General features: G+C 54.7%; 1 protein-coding gene across 1 annotated transcript in view; it reads left to right on the top strand.

Moving 5' to 3' along the window:
* Positions 1-7,159: 7,159 nt before the first annotated feature.
* KIF7 (kinesin family member 7) overlaps positions 7,160-18,446 on the top strand; it is a 30,806-nt gene continuing 19,519 nt past the window's right edge. Inside the window, exons 1-11 of the mRNA XM_032836766.1 lie at positions 7,160-7,266; positions 8,869-9,213; positions 11,064-11,264; positions 11,654-12,047; positions 12,264-12,828; positions 13,354-13,470; positions 14,019-14,246; positions 14,991-15,118; positions 15,465-15,580; positions 15,758-15,910; positions 17,165-17,367. Of these exons, the coding sequence (XP_032692657.1) occupies positions 8,886-9,213; positions 11,064-11,264; positions 11,654-12,047; positions 12,264-12,828; positions 13,354-13,470; positions 14,019-14,246; positions 14,991-15,118; positions 15,465-15,580; positions 15,758-15,910; positions 17,165-17,367 (2,433 nt within the window). The 5' untranslated portion in view covers positions 7,160-7,266; positions 8,869-8,885. The remainder of the gene's footprint in view (positions 7,267-8,868; positions 9,214-11,063; positions 11,265-11,653; positions 12,048-12,263; positions 12,829-13,353; positions 13,471-14,018; positions 14,247-14,990; positions 15,119-15,464; positions 15,581-15,757; positions 15,911-17,164; positions 17,368-18,446) is intronic.

The following is an 18,446-nucleotide window of genomic DNA, read 5'->3' as shown; positions in this document are numbered from 1 at the left end:
AACTGTGCGGGTCCACGGATACATGATTTTCTTTTTTTATAATTACAGTCTAGTACTGTAAATGTATCTTCTCTTCCTTATGACTTTCTTAATAACATTTTTTTTCTCTAGCTTACTTTATTATAAGAATACAGTGTATAAGACATATAGAATACAAAATATTTATCAATTGATTGGGCAAGGCTTCTGGTCGACAGTAGTTACATTTCTAGGGAGTCAGAACTTACACACGGATTTCCAACTTAGCAGGAGGGTGGGCGCCCCTGCCCCCCCCCAACCATTGTTCAAGAGTCATCTGCATATGGGTCCTCTTAACTCAGCATTTTCACCAACATTTGATATTGTCTAGTTTTCTCATTTTTACAAATCTGGAATGGATAAAATAGTATCTCGTTGTGGATTTAAGTCCCTGATTAGCAAAGATGTTGAACATTGTTTATTGTGTTTCTTGAATATTTGTGGCATGTCCCTACTGTGAAGTGTCTATCAAAAGTTTTGAGAAATGTTTTTGAAATTAAAAAAAAAATCAAAGTATAGGGCATCTGGGTGGCTCATTCAATTAAGAGTCTACCTTCAGCTCAGGTCATGATCTCAGGGTCCTAGGATCAGGCCCCGTGTCAGGCTCCCTGCTCAGTTTAGACTCTGCCTTTCCTTCTACCCCAAATCCTCTCATTCTCTCTCTCTCTCTCAAATAAATAAGTAAAATCTTTCAAAAAATTAAAAATTAAGAAATCAAAACACAGTTGATATACATTGAACGACCTATTTTGTTTCCGTTTTTCTTAACTGATTTTTAGAGGGTTTTTTTTTTTTTTCATATTTTCTGGGTACTAATCCTTTATCAGCTGTACGTGTCATACATATCTTCCAGTTTGTGGCCTATCTTCTCATTCTACTTATGGTTCCTTTCATTGAACAAATGCTTTTCATTATTAATGCTTTTCATTATAATCAAAATTGTAATTCTTTTCCTTTATGTTTTGCAATTTCGAGTTATGTGTTAAAAACTCTTCCCTACCATGAAGTCATGAAAATATTACCCTGTGTTTTCTTTGAATTTCTCCATAGTTTTGCTTTTTGCATTTAATTATTTTTTCTCTGTGGTTGAAGTAAGAATCCAATTTCTTTCTTCTACATGGAGAACTGATTGTCCTATATATGCTTCCTAATTTCTTGAGTTCTTTGTTTCTCCTTAGTGGAAGTGTACACTGTGGGAAGGTTAAGAGTTCCTCTTGGGAGTCCTCTGGGAGCTTCTGACCTGCTGATGTCTGGGGCTTGAATGATGCTTTCTTGTATTCAGGTGGGGGTAAGAGACCAGGTTGGGCCTTATGTATGCACTAGCTGGGCTTTGCCCCACTGATCAGTCCTGTCAGCCGTGTCATAGACCAAGTTCCCAAACATGCTGTGTGTGTCTGTTCCTCTAGCACGAACACATTGCCTGAATTACAGTAGTTTTTTTTTTTTTAAGATTTTATTTATTTTTTTGACAGAGAGAGACACAGCAAGAGAGAGCACACAAGCAGGGGTAGTTGGAGAAGGAGAAGGCTTCCCACCAAGCAGGGAGCCCGATGCTGGGCTCGATCCCAGGACCTTGGGATCATGACCTGAGCTGAAGGCAGACACTTAATGACTGAGCCACCCAGGCACCCCTGAATTACGGTAGTTTAAAAAATGCTTTCATACCTGGTTGGGCAGGTGCTCCCATCCCCACCGCTGGCCCTTCTTGGAGTGTAATCACAGCGGCTGGCTCGGCTGGCTGGGCTCTGGTGCTTTTCCATTTAAATAATAAGGCAGCTTGTCAAAATTTCAAGAGAAATTTTCACAGACTTCTTTCAATTAACTATAATTATTATTCACTTCTTGGGTGCTCCAATTGTCATATTTTGGCCGTTTTAGGTGGGAGCCTTTTCCCTTTCAGATGTACAGCAGACATTTTAAAAGTATCTGAGTTTGTTTGTTTTTTTTTAATTTGGCACAGAGAGAGAGAGATCACAAGTAGGCAGAGAGGCAGGCAGAGAGAGAGGGAGAAGCAGGCTCCCTGCCAAGCAGAGAGCCCAATGCGGGGCTCGATCCCAGGACCCTGAGATCATGACCTGAGCCAAAGGCAGAAGCTTAACCCACTGAGCCACCTAGGCACCCCAGTATCTGAGTTTTTTTATCACAAAAAATCATCCCAGTTCTTGACCTAATATGTGGAATCTGCCACTTCTTTTTTCAAGAGATTTTTCAACTTATTTTAGAGAGAGAGCACATGTGCGCATAAGCGGGGAGTGGGGGGCGGTGGTGTAGAGGGAGAAGGAGAGAATTCCAAGTAGACTCCCCACTGAGCATGGAGCCCACCTTGGGGCTCCATCCCATGACTCAGATCAGACCTGAGCCAAAATCAAGAGGCGGGTGCGTCTAGGTGGCTCAGTCAGTTAAGCATCTGCCTTCAGCTCAGGTCATGATCCTGGGGTCCTGGGATCCAGCCCAGTGCTGGGCTCCCTGCTCAGTGGGGAGTCTACTTCTCCCTTTCCCTCTGCCCTTCACTCCCCACCCCCTCCACTAGCTCTCTCACACTCTCTTCAGTCTCTCTCTCTCTCTCTAATAGATAAATAAAATCTTTAAAAAAAAATAAACAGTCAGTTGCTGGAGTCAGCTACCTTTACTAGGGGATACTGATAGAGCCTACAGTTTGAATGCTGGACTATACATACTTGATGGTTCCTTGTGCATATTAGCGATAGGCAAAAAACACATCGCACCACCACTAGTAAGAGCGAGAAAAAAGATATTTCTTTCCCAAGTCATGAATTCACATTGATGGTTCCGGTGAACTCTAACATCACACAAGTCTCTCAAAATTGTATAACATCAAAGTTTTAATTTTATTTTCTTTAAGCTTAATAACTATAATTATCACTGTACCTCCTTCTCTTAAATATGAGGTTTCGCCAACTTTTGTTACATTTACATGCATGAAGATCAAAGTTTTGTTTCCAGCTTCTTCACATTCTAAGTCTGAATGAATTGTTTTGACTGTTATGGTAACAGGCATTCTCTGCATCATTCCAGCTCAGGATCCCAGCTGCTTTAGAATATTTGGGACCGGGGCACCTGGGTGTCTCAGTCGTTAAGCATCTGCCTTCGGCTCAGGTCATGATCCTAGGATCCTGGGATTGAGCCCCACATCGGGCATCCTGCTCCATGGAAAGCCTGCTTTTCCCCCCACCACTCCCCCTGCTTGTGCTCCCTGTCTTGCTGTGTCTCTCTCTGTCAAATAAATACAATCTTTAAAAAAATAGAATATTTGGGACCAACAATGTCTGTCTTTCTACAGCATGTCAGAGAACACTGGGTTTGCATCGATTTTTCCCAAATAGGTGATTTTTAGTCTCTCCTTAATTGAATTACTTTTTTCCTTAATTGAATTCTATACCCCAGAAGTGTGGCAGCTTCTGACAGATAGATGCTTGGTAGCTGAACGAGGATCCTTCATGATATGTGAATAGCTGACTGGCTTCTCTTATCGTTAAAAATTCTAGGATGCGGTTGTGGATGACTTCCTGTCTTAGGGTTCTCCAGAAAAACAAACCCAACAGGGAGTACACGCATATATATCAATAGGAGGTACACACACACACACACACACACACATACATACACAGAGAGATTCATTAAAAGGAATTAATTCACACAGTTACAGTGGCTGGCAGGTCCTCAGAGTTACAGGGTGAGGCAGCAAGCTGGAGACCCAGGAGAGCCAGAGTTTTCATTTTAGTCCAAGCCTGAAGGTCTGAGAACCAGGCGAACTCTTGGTGTAGCTCTAGTCCAATCCAGTCCAAAGTCTGGCAGGCTCAAGACCCAGGAAGAGCCAATACTCACTTTGAGTCTGAAGGCAGAATCAATGCCAAAGTCTCAGTTCTAGGAAAGTCAGGCAGGAAAACTCTTATTTGGGGCAGGGTCAGCCTTTTGGTTCTGTTCAGGCCTTCACCTGATTGGACAAGGCCCACCCATATTGCGGAGGGCAATCTGCTTTACTCAAAGTTCACCAATTTATATGTTAATCTCACCCAAAATTGCCCTCAGAGAGACATCTAGTATAATGTGTGACCAAATATCCAGGCACAACATGGCCCAGTCAAGTGGATACATAAAATGAACCGTCACATTTCCCAGCACCAGGCAGACCCGTCTCATGTGCATATTCCAAGCCGTCATAGTCATTCCGCCCTTTTGCCAGTGGTTACTTCCCAGGGGGCAGCCCTGAGCCATGCGGTACAAGAGATGTGAGGGAAAGCTGCTCTTAGGGCTCCCAGGAAAAGTTCCTTTGATCCGAAGAGTGCCGCATGGATGTTTTATGGTAGAAGGTGATGGCCAGAGAAAGGGACAAGCCAGGTCCTCCGTCACACTGCCACTGACTCAACCTGCACCAGAGCCGCCTCCTTCTTGTCTTTCAGCTGAGATAATGCACAGCCTTATTGTTCAAACCACTTTGAGCTCTGGTTTGTGCTCCTTGAAGCTGAGGCCTTCCTAATACAGATCTATCCAGAGAGACTTGGCAACTTCTAGAGCCTTTACTTACACTGCCGGTCTATGACGGGCAATCTTGTGTATACATAATAAATTAAATTTGGCTACTACATCAGAGTTCTAATGACATTTAACGTGACAAATGTGTTTCCAGATTTTAATTAAAATTCAACCATGTGTGGTGCTCCCAGTGCCACCAGTCTGTCAGGGGTCACAGAGGTGAAGACACCATCTCCTTAAGGCGGCAGGTAGACATTTCCATTACCTCTCCCAGGGCCAAGTTTCCCCTGGCAATGACTATAAGATCCAACTCCCATTTCACAAATGTTACAGTGTGAGAAAATGTTGAGTCTTAGAAATGAGGAAACATTTTTTTGGTGGGGGGAAATAGACATTTCTACTGGTTTTGTTGTTGTTGTTGTTGTTTTTTGTGGGGGTTGGCGCTCAGGCCTGAGAGTGCAAAACAGAGGTGACTGAAGACGGGACGCTGACCTGAGGACAGGATGTGGGCCTTGACTTCGAAAACATAGGACGCCATCATAGGGATGCTTCTTGATTCTCCAGATGTGTCTTAAATGCTTTTCTGTCCCTTTTGCCTACAGTCTGAAAACATGAGCTATAATGACCAGTATCCATATTTCTGCTAATGCAAAAATGTTCTTCCTTTCTTCAATAACTTTTACTAAAAACTGCTATGGAGTGACAGTGCCAGGCTGTGGGCCAAGGGAAAGAGACACAGGGTAAATAAGGCACACTCCTTTCAAGGACCTCTCGGTGTAGGGGGTACAATGGACAGGTAATAATGTGTGTATTATACGTGTGTGTAGTATATATGTGTGTATTCGTATATTGTAGGGCTGTAGTCTGAATGTTTGTGTCCTCCTGCAAGTTCATACATTGAAATCCTAATCCTCGACGTGGGGCCTTTGGGAAGCAATTAGGTCATGAGAGCGGAGCCCTCATGGATGGGGTCGATGTCCATATGGAATAGGCCTCAGAGAGCTAGCTTGTCTCTCCTGCCATGTGAGCACACCGTGACGCGGGCCCTCTGAGACATCCAGGAAGTGCGCCCTCATCTGACAATCTTCCAGTGCCATGATCTTGAACTTCCCAGTCCCCAAAATTTGAGAAATAAATGTTTGCTGTTTATAAACCGCCCAGTCTGAGCATCTGACATTGTCGTATCAGCCCAAATAGACTAAGACACACAGAGAATAAGAGTTTGAAGGTTAAAAAAAAAAAAGAGAGAGTTGGAAGGTCACCATCCAAGACATTGACCGTTCTTACCTGCCTCCTTCTTACATTGTGCTCTTTATTGTTATTATTCTTTTAATTGCTGTGTGTTACCGGGACAGGGGAACCAGTGAAGTGGCTTTGCAGTGGCTCAGATGAGGCTCTACAGTGGTCGTGATGGTGGCTTGGATGACCAGGGTATAGCCGGCAAAGAGCTTTGCCTGGACGGGAAGCTGTGGGGGAGGGGCAGTCAGGGCTCAGTGGCAGATAGGATGAGAGGAGGAGACAAGGATGGCTGGAGTGCTGGCGTGGACGGTGAGGGTACACTGGAAGCGATGTGTGGGGGCAGCACCTGCCCAGGTAGACGCAGGACGAGTACCTCCGACACGTTCCCGCTAGCTGTTCCCCCAGAGTAACCTCCCTGACTCGAGAGGTTGGCTGAGAACTCCACGACCTCACCTCCCAGTGGCCTCTTTCCGGGGCACTTGTCCCTCCAGGAACCCGAGGCTGGGTGGCCGTGGAGTCTACCAAGAGACCAGAGGTTGCCCTGCTCATTCTAAACTGGGGGCTTCCAATCCAGCACCCTGGGGCCAGGCCTTGTCGGAGCCCGCCCTGGTGAGGCTCCCCCAGGGGCAGACTCCATCCTGCTCTCTGTCTGGCATGCCAGCTTCCTGGCGGCGTCATCCATCCCCGTTCTGGGTCACTCTGGGTCTTGGCGGAGAAGGGGCACAGCGATGACTCTTTTCGTGTGAGTGCAGAGGGTGCGGCCAGGGCCCGTTCACACGGGGTGCAGTGGGCCGCCAGCCCAATCTCGAAAATCTGGGGAATAGATCCTTCTCAACTTTACAGGGAAAAGCGAGGTGGAGGCTTCCTGAGGATAGGGAAGAGAGAGGTTTGCGGAGCTTTGAGGGGGCATAGGGAGTGCTGCGATGCCATACAGGGGTCCCAGGGCGGGAGGAGAGAACGTCTGCACCTGAACGAATGAATTAATGACAAATAGTAGCTTATCTTTCGACCACTGTTACTCAGGATCTAGGGTTGGAAAATCTAACCTCCCCTCGCGGAGCGGTAAGTCTCCTAGTTTTCGTCTTCTCACCTGTTGCGACTTGCATTGTAAGATCTCGGTGCCCCGCTCCATGAGCAGGTGGGCTTCTCCAGCTCGGAGCATCAGGTGGCCCTTGGTGGGCGGCGTGTCCCCAGAATCCCGCAAGTCTGCAGAGCTCAGCGCCTGCAGCCTGGGACCGCTCAGGGGGACCCCAGTGGGACGTGTGGCCCCGCCCCCTCGGAAAAGGCCCCGCCCGCCCCTCCGCCCCTCCAGCCCCGGCCCCGCCCTGTCTGCGGACAGACTCTGCGGCGCCGCCCGGCTCGCGCCTCCGCCCCCGAGCGCCCCGGCGGGCGGAGTTGCGGGTGAGGGGCGGGATGTTTTGGGGGGCGGGGGTCCCGATGACGGCATCGGAGCGCGCCGCGCGGAGGCTCGGAGCCTAACGGCACCGGCGGGGGACGGTGCTCCCATCCAAGCAGGTGGGTGTGGGCCCGGGAGGGGTGGAGGTCCAGGATAGGGTGGGTGGGGGGAGGCGCGCGCTCGCCCCCTCCCCGCGCAGGCCTGGGCCGGGTGGCGGTGGGAGCCGGCACCTGGGGAGCTCTGACAGAGCACGAGGAGCCCCCATCCTTGCGTACCAGCCTCCTGAAGGCCTCTTCCTGGGCGGGCGGGAGCACCCCCTTCCCTAAGCCGGGAGCCTGAGGCCAGCATCGCGGGCCTGGCCGGGAGGAGTGAGCGCCGAAGCTGCGAGGGTCCGGTCCGCGTTTATAATCACTTTTGCAAACTCCAGGAGCCCCTGTCCTGTGCCCGCCTCCTCCAGCGCCCGACCGCACCGGCGGAGTTGTCCCTGCGTCTTCCGTGCGCAGGGCCTCCGAGAAGCCGGGACCGCGCGGCGCTGGAAGAGCTCAGGGTGCGGGGCGCGCGGAGGCGCCCACTGTACTGCGCGACGGTCACCGCTGTGTCCCCAGGGCCCGGCACCCAGCAGGGACTGGGTGATTGAAGGAAAGAACGAACCGTTACATGTGTTGAGAGAAGTTAGTGACAAATCGAGAGCTGTGGGCCCTGTGGGTACGGGGCGGTGCGGGCTGCGGTAAGAAGGGAACCCGGACGGGGAAGGTTTTCGGGGTGCAGTTTCATCATCGCTGCTGGGCAGCTACTAAGCGTCCGACCTCGTGCTGGGCGCTGGAGATACAGCACGAAGCGGGACAGGGGAGTCCCTGCCTGTGTGTGTGTAGTGCTGGGGGACACAGAGCAGAGGCGCGTCCCTGGCTCCCTGAAGAAGACAGGGCCAGCCTAAGGCCGGAGAGATGGGAGTGTGTTGCAGAGAAAGGTGAGCAAAGGTGGGGTTCAGGAAGTGAGCAGACAAGGTGGGCAGGGTTGTTAAAGTTTTGACTGCCAAGGGCATTGTGGAACCTCTTTTGGGACAGTTTAAGCAAGAGAGTAACAGGGTTGCATTTGCAATTTTGGAAGATGCCCCTACTTGCCTTGGTGGAGGGCACAGGGAGACTGAGAGCCTCGAGGCAGCTGGTGAAGGGGCCAGTGGCCAGGCCCCGGGCTTTGGCAATAGGATGGGGAGGGGTGGGGCAGCAGGTGAACGTGATACTTAGGATGGAATTGGCAGATCTGGTGGTGGGAACTTGTTCGTGAAGGATCTGACTTTTTTTCAGGAAGGTGGGGCAGGGCCTGTGAGGTGACCAAGGCAGAGATTATAGGGGAACCCAGTGGGTAGTAGGGAAAGGAGTTCCCTGATGTGGCGGTGGTGGTTGTGGGGTGTGTGTGTGTTTTAGGAGATGGGGTCTGGGGGGAAGGGTAGAGCCGGAGCAAAGAAGCCCGTGGGAGTCAGGTGCAGGAGTGAGGGCCTATTTTGCCGGTGATGGGAGCCATGACCGGTTACGGAGCAGGAGCGCGTTGGCTGTCGCGGTGTTTGCTGGCGCAGAGGACGTTCTGAACGTTAATGACCCTCCCTCCCCTCTCTCGGAGGTCAGGAGCCCCAGGAGCCCCAGGACCCTACTCCCGGTTACCTGCAGGGGGCGGTCCAGCCCCTGGAGTACAGGTGCTGACCGGAGGGGTCTCTTTCTCTCCAGGCCCCCACCCTCGCACCATGGGGCTGGAGACCCAGAGGCTGCCGGTGGCCGAGGAGGCGCCAGTGAGGGTGGGCCTGCGCGTCCGCCCGCTGCTGCCCAAGGAGCTGCTGCACGGCCACCAGAGCTGCGTGACGGTCGAGCCCGAGCACCGCCGCATCACCCTCGGTCGAGACCGCCACTTTGGCTTCCACGTGGTGCTGGATGAGGACGCCGGGCAGGAGGCCGTGTACCAGGCCTGCGTGCAGCCCCTCCTCGAGGCTTTCTTTGAGGGCTTTAATGCCACCGTCTTTGCCTACGGCCAGACAGGATCCGGGAAGACGTACACCATGGGGGAGGCCAGTGTGGGTGAGTGACCGTCCTGGAGGCCCGAGCTGCGTTGACGGGCCTCCGTGTCTCTTAAACTTCTGCCTCTGCCATTCCCTGTTGAAGGTGGGAGTGCTGCGGGCCGAGGTTTCCTCCTCAGATCTGCCGCCCAGGGTGGGACCAGTCATGTTGGTAGAGTCCTTGGAGGTGGGGGCCTTGCGGTTCCACAGAAATGAGGCCACACTGTGTGGTTGTGGTGATCTCAGCGGGAGGACAGGCAACAGAAGCTGGCTGTTGTCGGGATGGCTGTCGAGGGTCAGGAATCCGTGTTTGGGTCAGAGTCGTTGGAATGGGAACCGTCTTGGGAGAGCCGGGCTTTGCCCACCATGGGGTGAGGGAACAAGCAGCTCCTGGGGCTCAGAAGCAGACTGGGAGAGATGCTGTGGGGCCAGTTAAAGGAACTGCCCCCATTTTAAGTAACACAGACTGCTTTCTCTCTCTCTCTCTCTCTCTCTTTTTTTTTTTTTTTTTTTTAAGATTTTTAATTTATTTGACAGAGAGAGATCACAAGTAGGCAGAGAGGCAGGCAGAGAAAGAGGAGGAAGCAGGCTCCCCACTGAGCAGAGAGCCCGATGCGGGGCTTGATCCCAGGACCCTGAGATCATGACCTGAGCCAAAGGCAGAGGCTTAACCCACTGAGCCACCCAGGTGCCCCCAGACTGCTTTCTCTTAGGTTATAAAAGTATCCATATTTGTCATGGAAAAATTAGGAAAATACAGAAAAACACAAGCACACACACAAAAATAACTTACTTGATGATTGCTTTTCAGCACTTAACAGCACTACCCTGTTAGCATTCCAGTTTTTTTTCTCCTGAGGAAATTATTTTACCTTTAAAAAATGGGATTATATTATACCCATTCTTTTATAACCTGTTTTTTTTTTTTTAAGAGTTTATTTATTTATTTGACAGAGAGAGAGACAGGGAGAGGGAACACAAACAGGGGGAGTGGGAGAGGGAGAAGCAGGCTTCCCACAGAGCAGGGAGCCCGATGCAGGGCTCCATCCCAGGACCCCGGGATCACGACCTGAGCCAAAGGCAGACGCTTAACGACTGAGCCACCTAGGCGCCCCATTTTTTCTTTCCTTAACAACCTATCATAAACATTTCTCTTTATCATTAAATATTCTTCAAGCTAATTTTTTTTAAAGATTTATTTGACACAGAGAGATCACAAGCAGGCAGAGAGGCAGGCAGAGAGAGAGGGGGAAGCAGGCTCCCCACTGAGCAAAGAGCCCTATGTGGGGCTCGATCCCAGGACCCTGAGACCAGACCCGAGCCGAAGGCAGAGGCTTTAACCCACTGAGCCACCCAGGTGCCCCGCTTCAAGCTAGTTTTTTAATGGTGGCTTGGCATTCTATGGCATTCTATGGTGTATATAATTTATTTAACCAGATCCCCTCTTGGATCTTAGGACATTTGCATTTTTCTTTGAGTTATGCAGAGTGCTGAAGAGCCTCTTATTACTTCCTTGGGATAAATGTAGGCGGTCCTTTAGATAACTGAGCACAGATCATAATAACAAGCTCCCTGTCCCAGGGAGTAATCAAACCAGGGGTATCTGATGATCAGGCAGAGATGTAGTGGAGGGGATGCTTACATCATAAAAGGGGTTGGTGGTACCTTGAGAGGTTGCTTCCAACTCTGACATTCTGTAATTCTGCCTGACCACCCCGGAGCATGGGCCGGCTTAGGCCACTCAGCCATCCTGGCCTCTGCTGCTGTCTTCATGCTGGAGCGTCCGCCTCCAGTTGCCGGCAGGGGCATGTGGGCCTTGAGCTCTGTCCGGCTGAAGGCATGGTGGCAGGAGGCTCTGTGGTGTGTCCCCAGCCTCCCTTCACGAGGATGAGCAGGGCATCATCCCGCGGGCCATGGCTGAAGCCTTCAAGCTGATCGATGAGAACGACCTGCTGGACTGCCTCGTGCACGTGTCCTACCTGGAAGTGTATAAGGAAGAGTTCCGAGACCTGCTGGAGGTGGGCACTGCCAGCCGAGACATCCAGCTTCGGGAGGATGACCGGGGAAATGTTGGTGAGGAACTCCCGGGGCCGCCTCTGCTGGCAGTGGGGCTTCACCGGCCGAGGGGCAGTTCACCCACCTGCGAGGGGTACCTCCTAACTGGGGAACCCAAGCTCTGGAAGGTTTTGCCTTCCTGTCTCCTGTCTCCACTGAGTTCAGTATATACGTCTGTACTCAGAGTGCAAGGCATTGAGGTGGGCTTGGGGCAAGCTGGAGCCCCTCTGTCTGGGTCACGATGGGCAGGACCCCCCCCCTCCCCCCGTCTACGGGGTTCAGTGGGCATGGGAAAGGGGCATCTGGGTCGGGAAAAGCCGTAGGCGCCAGCCCTGCTCTGTCTGCCCTCCTGGGCGGTCTGTCCCGGGCAGCCCCCGCCCAGGGCTCACCACCTTCCGTGCCCGCAGTGCTGTGTGGCGTGAAGGAGGTAGACGTGGAGGGCCTGGACGAGGTGCTGAGCCTCCTGGAGATGGGCAACGCAGCGCGGCACACGGGGGCCACACACCTCAACCGCCTGTCCAGCCGCTCACACACTGTCTTCACCGTGACCCTGGAGCAGCGGGGGCGCGCCCCCAGCCGCCTACCCCGACCCACCGCGGGCCAGCTGCTGGTCTCCAAGTTCCACTTCGTGGACCTGGCGGGCTCAGAGAGGGTGCTCAAGACGGGCAGCACAGGCGAGCGGCTCAAGGAGAGCATCCAGATCAACAGCAGCCTCCTGGCGCTGGGCAACGTCATCAGCGCCCTGGGTGACCCCCAGCGCCGCGGCAGCCATATCCCCTACCGGGACTCCAAGATCACCCGGTGAGGGCCCTGCGGCCGATGGCCCACGCGAGCAGGGGCCCCTCTCTCGGGCCGCTGGTGGGGAAAGGGGGCGGGGTAGGGGGAGGCGAGTAGGGGATGGGTCCGGTCTGGCTTGCGGGGCGCGCCGCCCACCAGTACGAGCTGCCGGCCCGCGGGGTCAGATTCGAGGTCCCGGCGCCCCGGGGGCCCCTGACGCGGCCCACCTGGCGTCCTCAGGATCCTCAAAGACTCACTGGGCGGGAACGCCAAGACGGTGATGATCGCCTGCGTCAGTCCCTCCTCCTCCGACTTCGACGAGACCCTCAACACCCTCAACTACGCCAGCCGCGCCCAGAACATCCGCAACCGCGCCACGGTCAACTGGCGGCCCGAAACCGAGCGCGCCCCCGAGGAGGCCGTGGCCGGCACACGGGGGCCTCCGCGCCACCGCTCGGAGACGCGCATCATCCACCGCGGCCGGCGCATCCCCGGCGCCGCCAACGCCCCCGCCCTCGCCCCAGCCCCTGCCGCCGCCGCGGCCGCTGCCGCCGCGCGTCTGGGCGCGGAGTGCGCGCGCTACCGGGCCCGCACCGACGCCGCCTACAGCCTCCTGCGCGAGCTGCAGGCCGAGCCCGGGCTGCCCGGCGCCGCGGCCCGCAAGGTGCGCGACTGGCTGTGCGCCGTGGAGGGCGAGCGCAGCGCCCTGAGCTCCGCCTCCGGGCCTGACAGCGGCATCGAGAGCGCCTCCGCCGAGGAGCAGGCCACGCAGGGGCCCGGCGGGCAGACGGTGGCCAAGGGCCAGGTGTGGCCCCGGGGAGGGAGGGAAGGGGAAGGAAGAGGTCTTCATCAAGCCAGCTGTGCCCCTGCCCCGTGTCTATCGGCAGAGCCCATTCCCGATTTAGAGGCCCTTCTGCTGATCACCTCGATCGCATTCCCTACCCTCCCTGAGCCTCAGGCTCTCAGTCTGTGAAATGGGGCTAACGTTGGTATCTACCTTCTGGGGATGTTGTAAGGGCCGGAGGTGTATCAAGGGTCCAGCCCAGCACGCTGTGGAGCCTCAGTAGGTTGGTCCTATTAATAGCGGTGATGATATTATTGTCAACAAAAGTGTGATTAATAATGACAAGAGATGGCCCCAAAAGCTTGCAGAGGGGACCACTGGCAGGGTGGGCTCTGGAGCCCCGATTGCCAGGCAGGGCCTGCAGCGGAGTAGCAAGTTGGACTAGGGGAGCCCCTGGCAGGGCAGAGGGAGGGCTGGTAAGTCCCAGAGAAAGGCAGGCTTGTCCTGCCAGCTCGTGCCCCTGAAGCCTCTCTCCTTGCCCCGCAGGACGAGGACGGGGCAGTGCAGCTTCTTGCACTGCAGAGCCAGGTGGCCCGGCTGGAGGAGGAGAACCGAGATTTTCTGGCCGCGCTGGAGGACGCCATGGAGCAGTACAAACTGCAGGTGGGTGGCGGGCTTCCTCCAGGGGAAACTGGGCCGAGTGTCTGCGCAGCAGAGGGAGTTAGCCAGGGCCGGCTTCTGAGAGGGTGGGAAGAGATCGGGGAGGTGCAACTGGGCAAAAGCGTGGAGGTGAGGAACAGAATCGGGTGGGTGGGCGCGCGGCATGGCAGTGAGCGGGGATGAGAGGTGGGACTGGAGGGGCTGCGGGTCTGTCCCAGGAGTCAGGCCTTTTTGTCCCAAGGTAACTGAGTCAGCATTGCTGCTGGCGCCCTCTGGCGGCTGTGATTGGCATGGAAGTGGAGGATTGACACAGAGGGCGGGATAGGGCCTAATAGGATGGGGTGAGAATTTGACCCTGAACTCGTGCAGCGTGTGTTGGGGGTGTGCGGGGGCCCAAGAGTTCGTTAGAGATATTTGGCCCTTCTCGGTTTTAGCCCAGAGAGGGTGGGGTGGCCTCAGACCTGTTCTACAGTTTTCTGCACTTCTGCAGTCAGCGTCCATGCACCCTCCGCATCCGCGTCTCCCATCAGCCCCGGGAACTTGTCTTCCAGAGCGACCGGCTGCGGGAGCAGCAGCAGGAGATGGCAGAGCTTCGGCTGCGGCTAGAACTGGTGCGGCCTGGCTGGGGGGCCCCAGGGCTCCTGCAGGGTCTGCCTCCTGGGTCCTTTGTGCCTCGGCCTCACACAGCCCCTCTGGGGGGTGCCCACAGCCACGCATTGGGCATGGTGCCTTCTGCCTGCCTTCCTGGAGACGAAGTTGGCCCCGAGAACTGGGGAGAGGTGAGGAGGTGGCGAGGCAGGCTGTCTCTTGAACTGGACAGGCTCAGACAGGGGAAGGGCAGTGCCGGGGAGTGTGCTGCTCACCCTGGGCTTTCCTGGGACCAGCTGTGAGATGCCCCTTTCCAGTGCCCCTAGGGGAAGGGCCAAAATTTGGGTGACTCTGTCGGGCCTCTCAGAAGGATCTGCTGCCATTGGGCATTCCGGGGCTGGCTGGAGATTGTGGAGTGAGGAGGTTACAGAGGGGATTCTGGCTTCCGGCACTGGCTGGGAAGCTTGTATACCTCCAGAGATGGGGAGCTTATCACCTCTCAGGCCACCTCTTTTGTCTTTGCAAGTATACTTTTCCAAAGGCCCTAATCTCCCTGAGCTTGTCCTCCTACTTATGACCTTTTGGACAAAGGCTGTTTCTGCGTCTTCCTCAAAGCTCTGAGTCATGTCCGCTGTAACAGCCCAAGGCACAGAGAGGGCGGGTGTGAGTTTGGCAGCAGACTGTTATACACCCAGCACTCGGGCAGAATGCAGACTTGGGTGCTGATGGCCTGTATACAAAGGAAGAGCAGATTGTCACCTGAGGAGTCCCAGGTGCTGTGGGTGCCGTGGGGGGAGAGGGGGAGCTCCTGCTCCAACTTGGGATGGGCGGCGGGGAGGGGAGGCATGGGGGGGTGCAAAGACTGGTGATGGGAAATGACTGATGGAGGGTGCCCTGGAGGGCTTCCTGTCCTGAGGCCATCGGCACTCCCCTAGCAGGTGACAAATGGCAGAGAGGCGGGAGCCAAGGTGGAGGCAGACGGGCCCGGAAGTGGAAGCGGCTCATCGGCGGAGGAGGAGGAGGAGCAAGCGTCGGAGCCGCCGCGGACCCTGCACCTGCGCAGGTGAGTGGGACCCGGTGCCCACCTGACAGGAAGCAGCTCAGCGCCCAGGCTGGGCCCAGGGAGGATCCCGCTGGAGTCCCGGGCTGCCCTCACCTCCAGGTCCCGTTGGGAGGTACAGATGGGGGCGGTGGGCTTGGAACCCAGGGTTCTCACTGGGGTGAACGTGCTGTGGGGTTCACGGTTCCCAGCCTTCAAGGCGGCCCTCAGTACCCCCAACAGCTCAGCCCCGCCTCAGTTCTCCCAGACTGCCACCCTGGGTTCCACTGATTCTGAGGGGACAGAAGGCCCAATGGCTTCTCTTCCTTCCTCGTGGGGAAGGGTACAGACTCCTGCTTCTGTCTTCCAGAAACGGGATCAGCAAGTGGAGCCAGAGGGTGGGGGCCTGCCCAGAGAGTCCACTCGACAGGAAGGGCCCAGAGCTTAACCTTGAGGAAGTGGGTGCAGCCATCCCAGGGCCCAGAGGTGAGCTGGGTCCGGGGCAGAGAGGGCTGTGACCCTCCCCTCCGTGGCCCTGCACTGCCCTCCTGGACGGTCCACGCCTCGTCCCTGGCTGTCTGGCCGCCCCTGCCCGGGGTGTGCCTCTTCCCTCCCCCACCTCCCCCTGTTGAGGCAGCGGCCTTGACAGTGGGCTTGTTACAGTCAGTGGTGAGAGCAAGGCCCCGGCTCGACCCCGTCAGACCCCAGCTGCCATGGCGTCTGAGTGGCGGCTGGCCCAAGCCCAGCAGAAGATCCGAGAACTGGCCATCAACATCCGCATGAAGGAGGAGCTCATTGGCGAGCTGGTCCGCACCGGTGAGGTGGTGGGCTCTCAGGTGGGGCTCCCACCTGGGGGTGGTTAGGAGCGGGGGCCAGATGGTTTAGGTTTGGTAACCAGCCAGCCTCTTCCAGCTGGAGGACCTTGAGCAAGTAGGATAGCGCCTCTGTGACTCGGTCTCCTCATCTCTAAGGTGGGGCTTGTAGTTGTACCTGTTTTATGGGTTGTTGAAGTGAGTTAATTCAGCTGGAGCGATTAGGCTGGTTCACATTACCTGGTGGTAGTAGCAGGAGTTGTATTTACTAGTAGCGTGCTGGGTTAGGCCCTGTGATGCACACGGACTCTCTTGGTCTCAGGGAGCAAACAGTGTCCCCAGATCACTCTGTCTGCTACTGGCGATGCATGTCAAGGGGCTGGGAACAGTGTGAGGTAGTGACCAGCTGAGCCTTTCTATTTTAATAGTTATATGTTTATTACAAAATGCCTTATGAAAAATTTCAAACCCACAGGGAGAGACTGAACCAGTGGGGCCCTTACCCACCACCCAGGTTTAGCGTTATGGGCTTTTCCCCGCATTCATCTCTCCCATTTCTCTTTGCTGAGGGTTTCAAAGCAAATCCCTGGCATCTTGTCACTGGGCCCCCACACCTTTTGGTATGCCTCTTTTTGGACATTTTAACCAAAATGCTGTGAGCATATCTAACAAAATTACTGTCACCTGGATGCCCAAGGCACGGGCCCGTCCCCTCAGTTCCTCGGCAATGTGTGCAGACCACTGGTTTGCTGGAACCCAGCTCCCCATGTGTCCCACGTGCTGTGCGTGCTTGTTAGGCCTCTGAAGTCTCCCTTCTAACTCCTCACGTGTCTCAAACCCCCCACCTCCCAACCCCTGTGTTCTGGGTTTGCCTATTTGCTTCCTTGTGGTGTTATTTAACTTGTTCCTCTGTCCTCAGATTTCCTGCAAAGGAAGTTAATTCTAGAGGCTTAATTATATGCAGGCCCAAGCTCTGTATTTGTTAGCATGTATTAGGTAAAACTAAAGTCAGTTTAATCCATAATAGCCCCGGATTGCTGTTATCAATAAGGCTCATTTAAAAAGAGAGCGATTTAAAAGAAAGTAGATTAAGTAACTCACGGTACCAGTGGAACCAAAGCTTGGCAAAACCCGTGCAGATGCCCATGACGGACAGCCGTCTAGAACCCTGCCCAGAGGAGCGAAGGGATGGTCCTCCCTGGTGGAGAGGGGCAGCCTGTGCTGAGGAGCACGCCCTCCCCCTCTCCCTTTCTTCCAGGGAAGGCGGCCCAGGCCCTGAACCGCCAGCACAGCCAGCACATCCGGGAGCTGGAGCAGGAGGCAGAACAGGTGCGGGCTGAGCTGAGCGAAAGCCAGAGGCAGCTGCGGGAGCTCGAGGGCAAGGAGCCTCAGGACGCAGGCGAGCGCTCCCAGCTCCAGGAGTTCCGCAAGAGGGTCGCCGCCGCCCAGAGCCAGGTGCAGGTCAGTGTTGGGACCTTGGGGTGGTAGCTGGAGTCCTGGGACCGAGACACATGGGCCCCAGGGCCCAAGTTCACTGGAAGCAGTGGATGTTCAGGCCCTCGTGCTCCTGGCTTCTGGCTGGTTTGGTGAATGACCTCCCGGCCTCCCAGGGTGAGGCTGGTGTTCCACAGAAGTCAGCAGCCCTGGGGGAGGCAGCCTGTGCCCTTTAAACACAGCAGGAGCAGGAAGGCTACTTCTGCTGGAGACCAGTGAGAGGGGAAGGGTGGGCATCGAAAGCAAGGTACCCCTTCCTCATGCTACCCTCCCCTCCCGGTTCCCTGGCCACTTACCTGTCTATTCCATCTTCTCTCTGTCTTTCTACCCATCTATCCATATGTCTGTCTCATCCATACACCCGTTTATCATTCTGTTGGTTTGTAACCCCCTCTGGAGCTTCCCAGGGATAACCCGAAATGGGTCCCCACACTCGGAGGGCAGGGAGAAATGGGAGAAAGAGACAGCCACTCCAGGTAGGAAGGTGGCAGGTTTACTAAGCACAGGAACTTGTCTTGGGTGCCCCTCTTTCTGCAGTGGGCTCTGGGCCATTAGCAAGGTGTTGGATTCACTTCGAGGTGGCTCTTTTTGTGGCCCTCTGGCTATCTTGGAGGCAGATGCCCCAGGAACAACGTAGGCACATGTAAGAGAGAATACAGAATAAGACACTGATTCCAAATTCCAAAATCAGTCACTGCTTTTTCTAAGAGCCCCATGATGTGAACCACTGATTTCTGAGTCCCCAAGGCTGGGGGTGGGATCACTCGGTGTTCACTTATGTTCTCATGTGATTTAATAAAGCCCATGCGTCAGCAGACTCAGCTGTGAACACACCACAGTCTGTCTGGATAATGGCACAGGTGCCTCCTCGTGGAGTAACAGTGTCCCAGGCCATGCTGTTTTAGAGGATAGCTGTTCTCAACAGAGACATCAGTGTTCAGTAAGAACAGACTTTGTTGGCTATCCTCTGAGGCTTGCTGGATGAATTCAGTAAGGGCTTCTATGTGTGCTGTAACCACTGGGCCAGAGGAGGGAACCAGGATGGT

This window comes from Lontra canadensis, unplaced genomic scaffold, assembly GCF_010015895.1.
Source record: "Lontra canadensis isolate GAN:19392208 unplaced genomic scaffold, GSC_riverotter_1.0 scaffold94, whole genome shotgun sequence".
In the NCBI taxonomy this organism is placed as follows: domain Eukaryota; kingdom Metazoa; phylum Chordata; class Mammalia; order Carnivora; family Mustelidae; genus Lontra; species Lontra canadensis.
The sequence above is the reverse complement of the archived record's forward strand: the minus strand, read 5'-3'. Positions and strand labels throughout refer to the sequence as shown.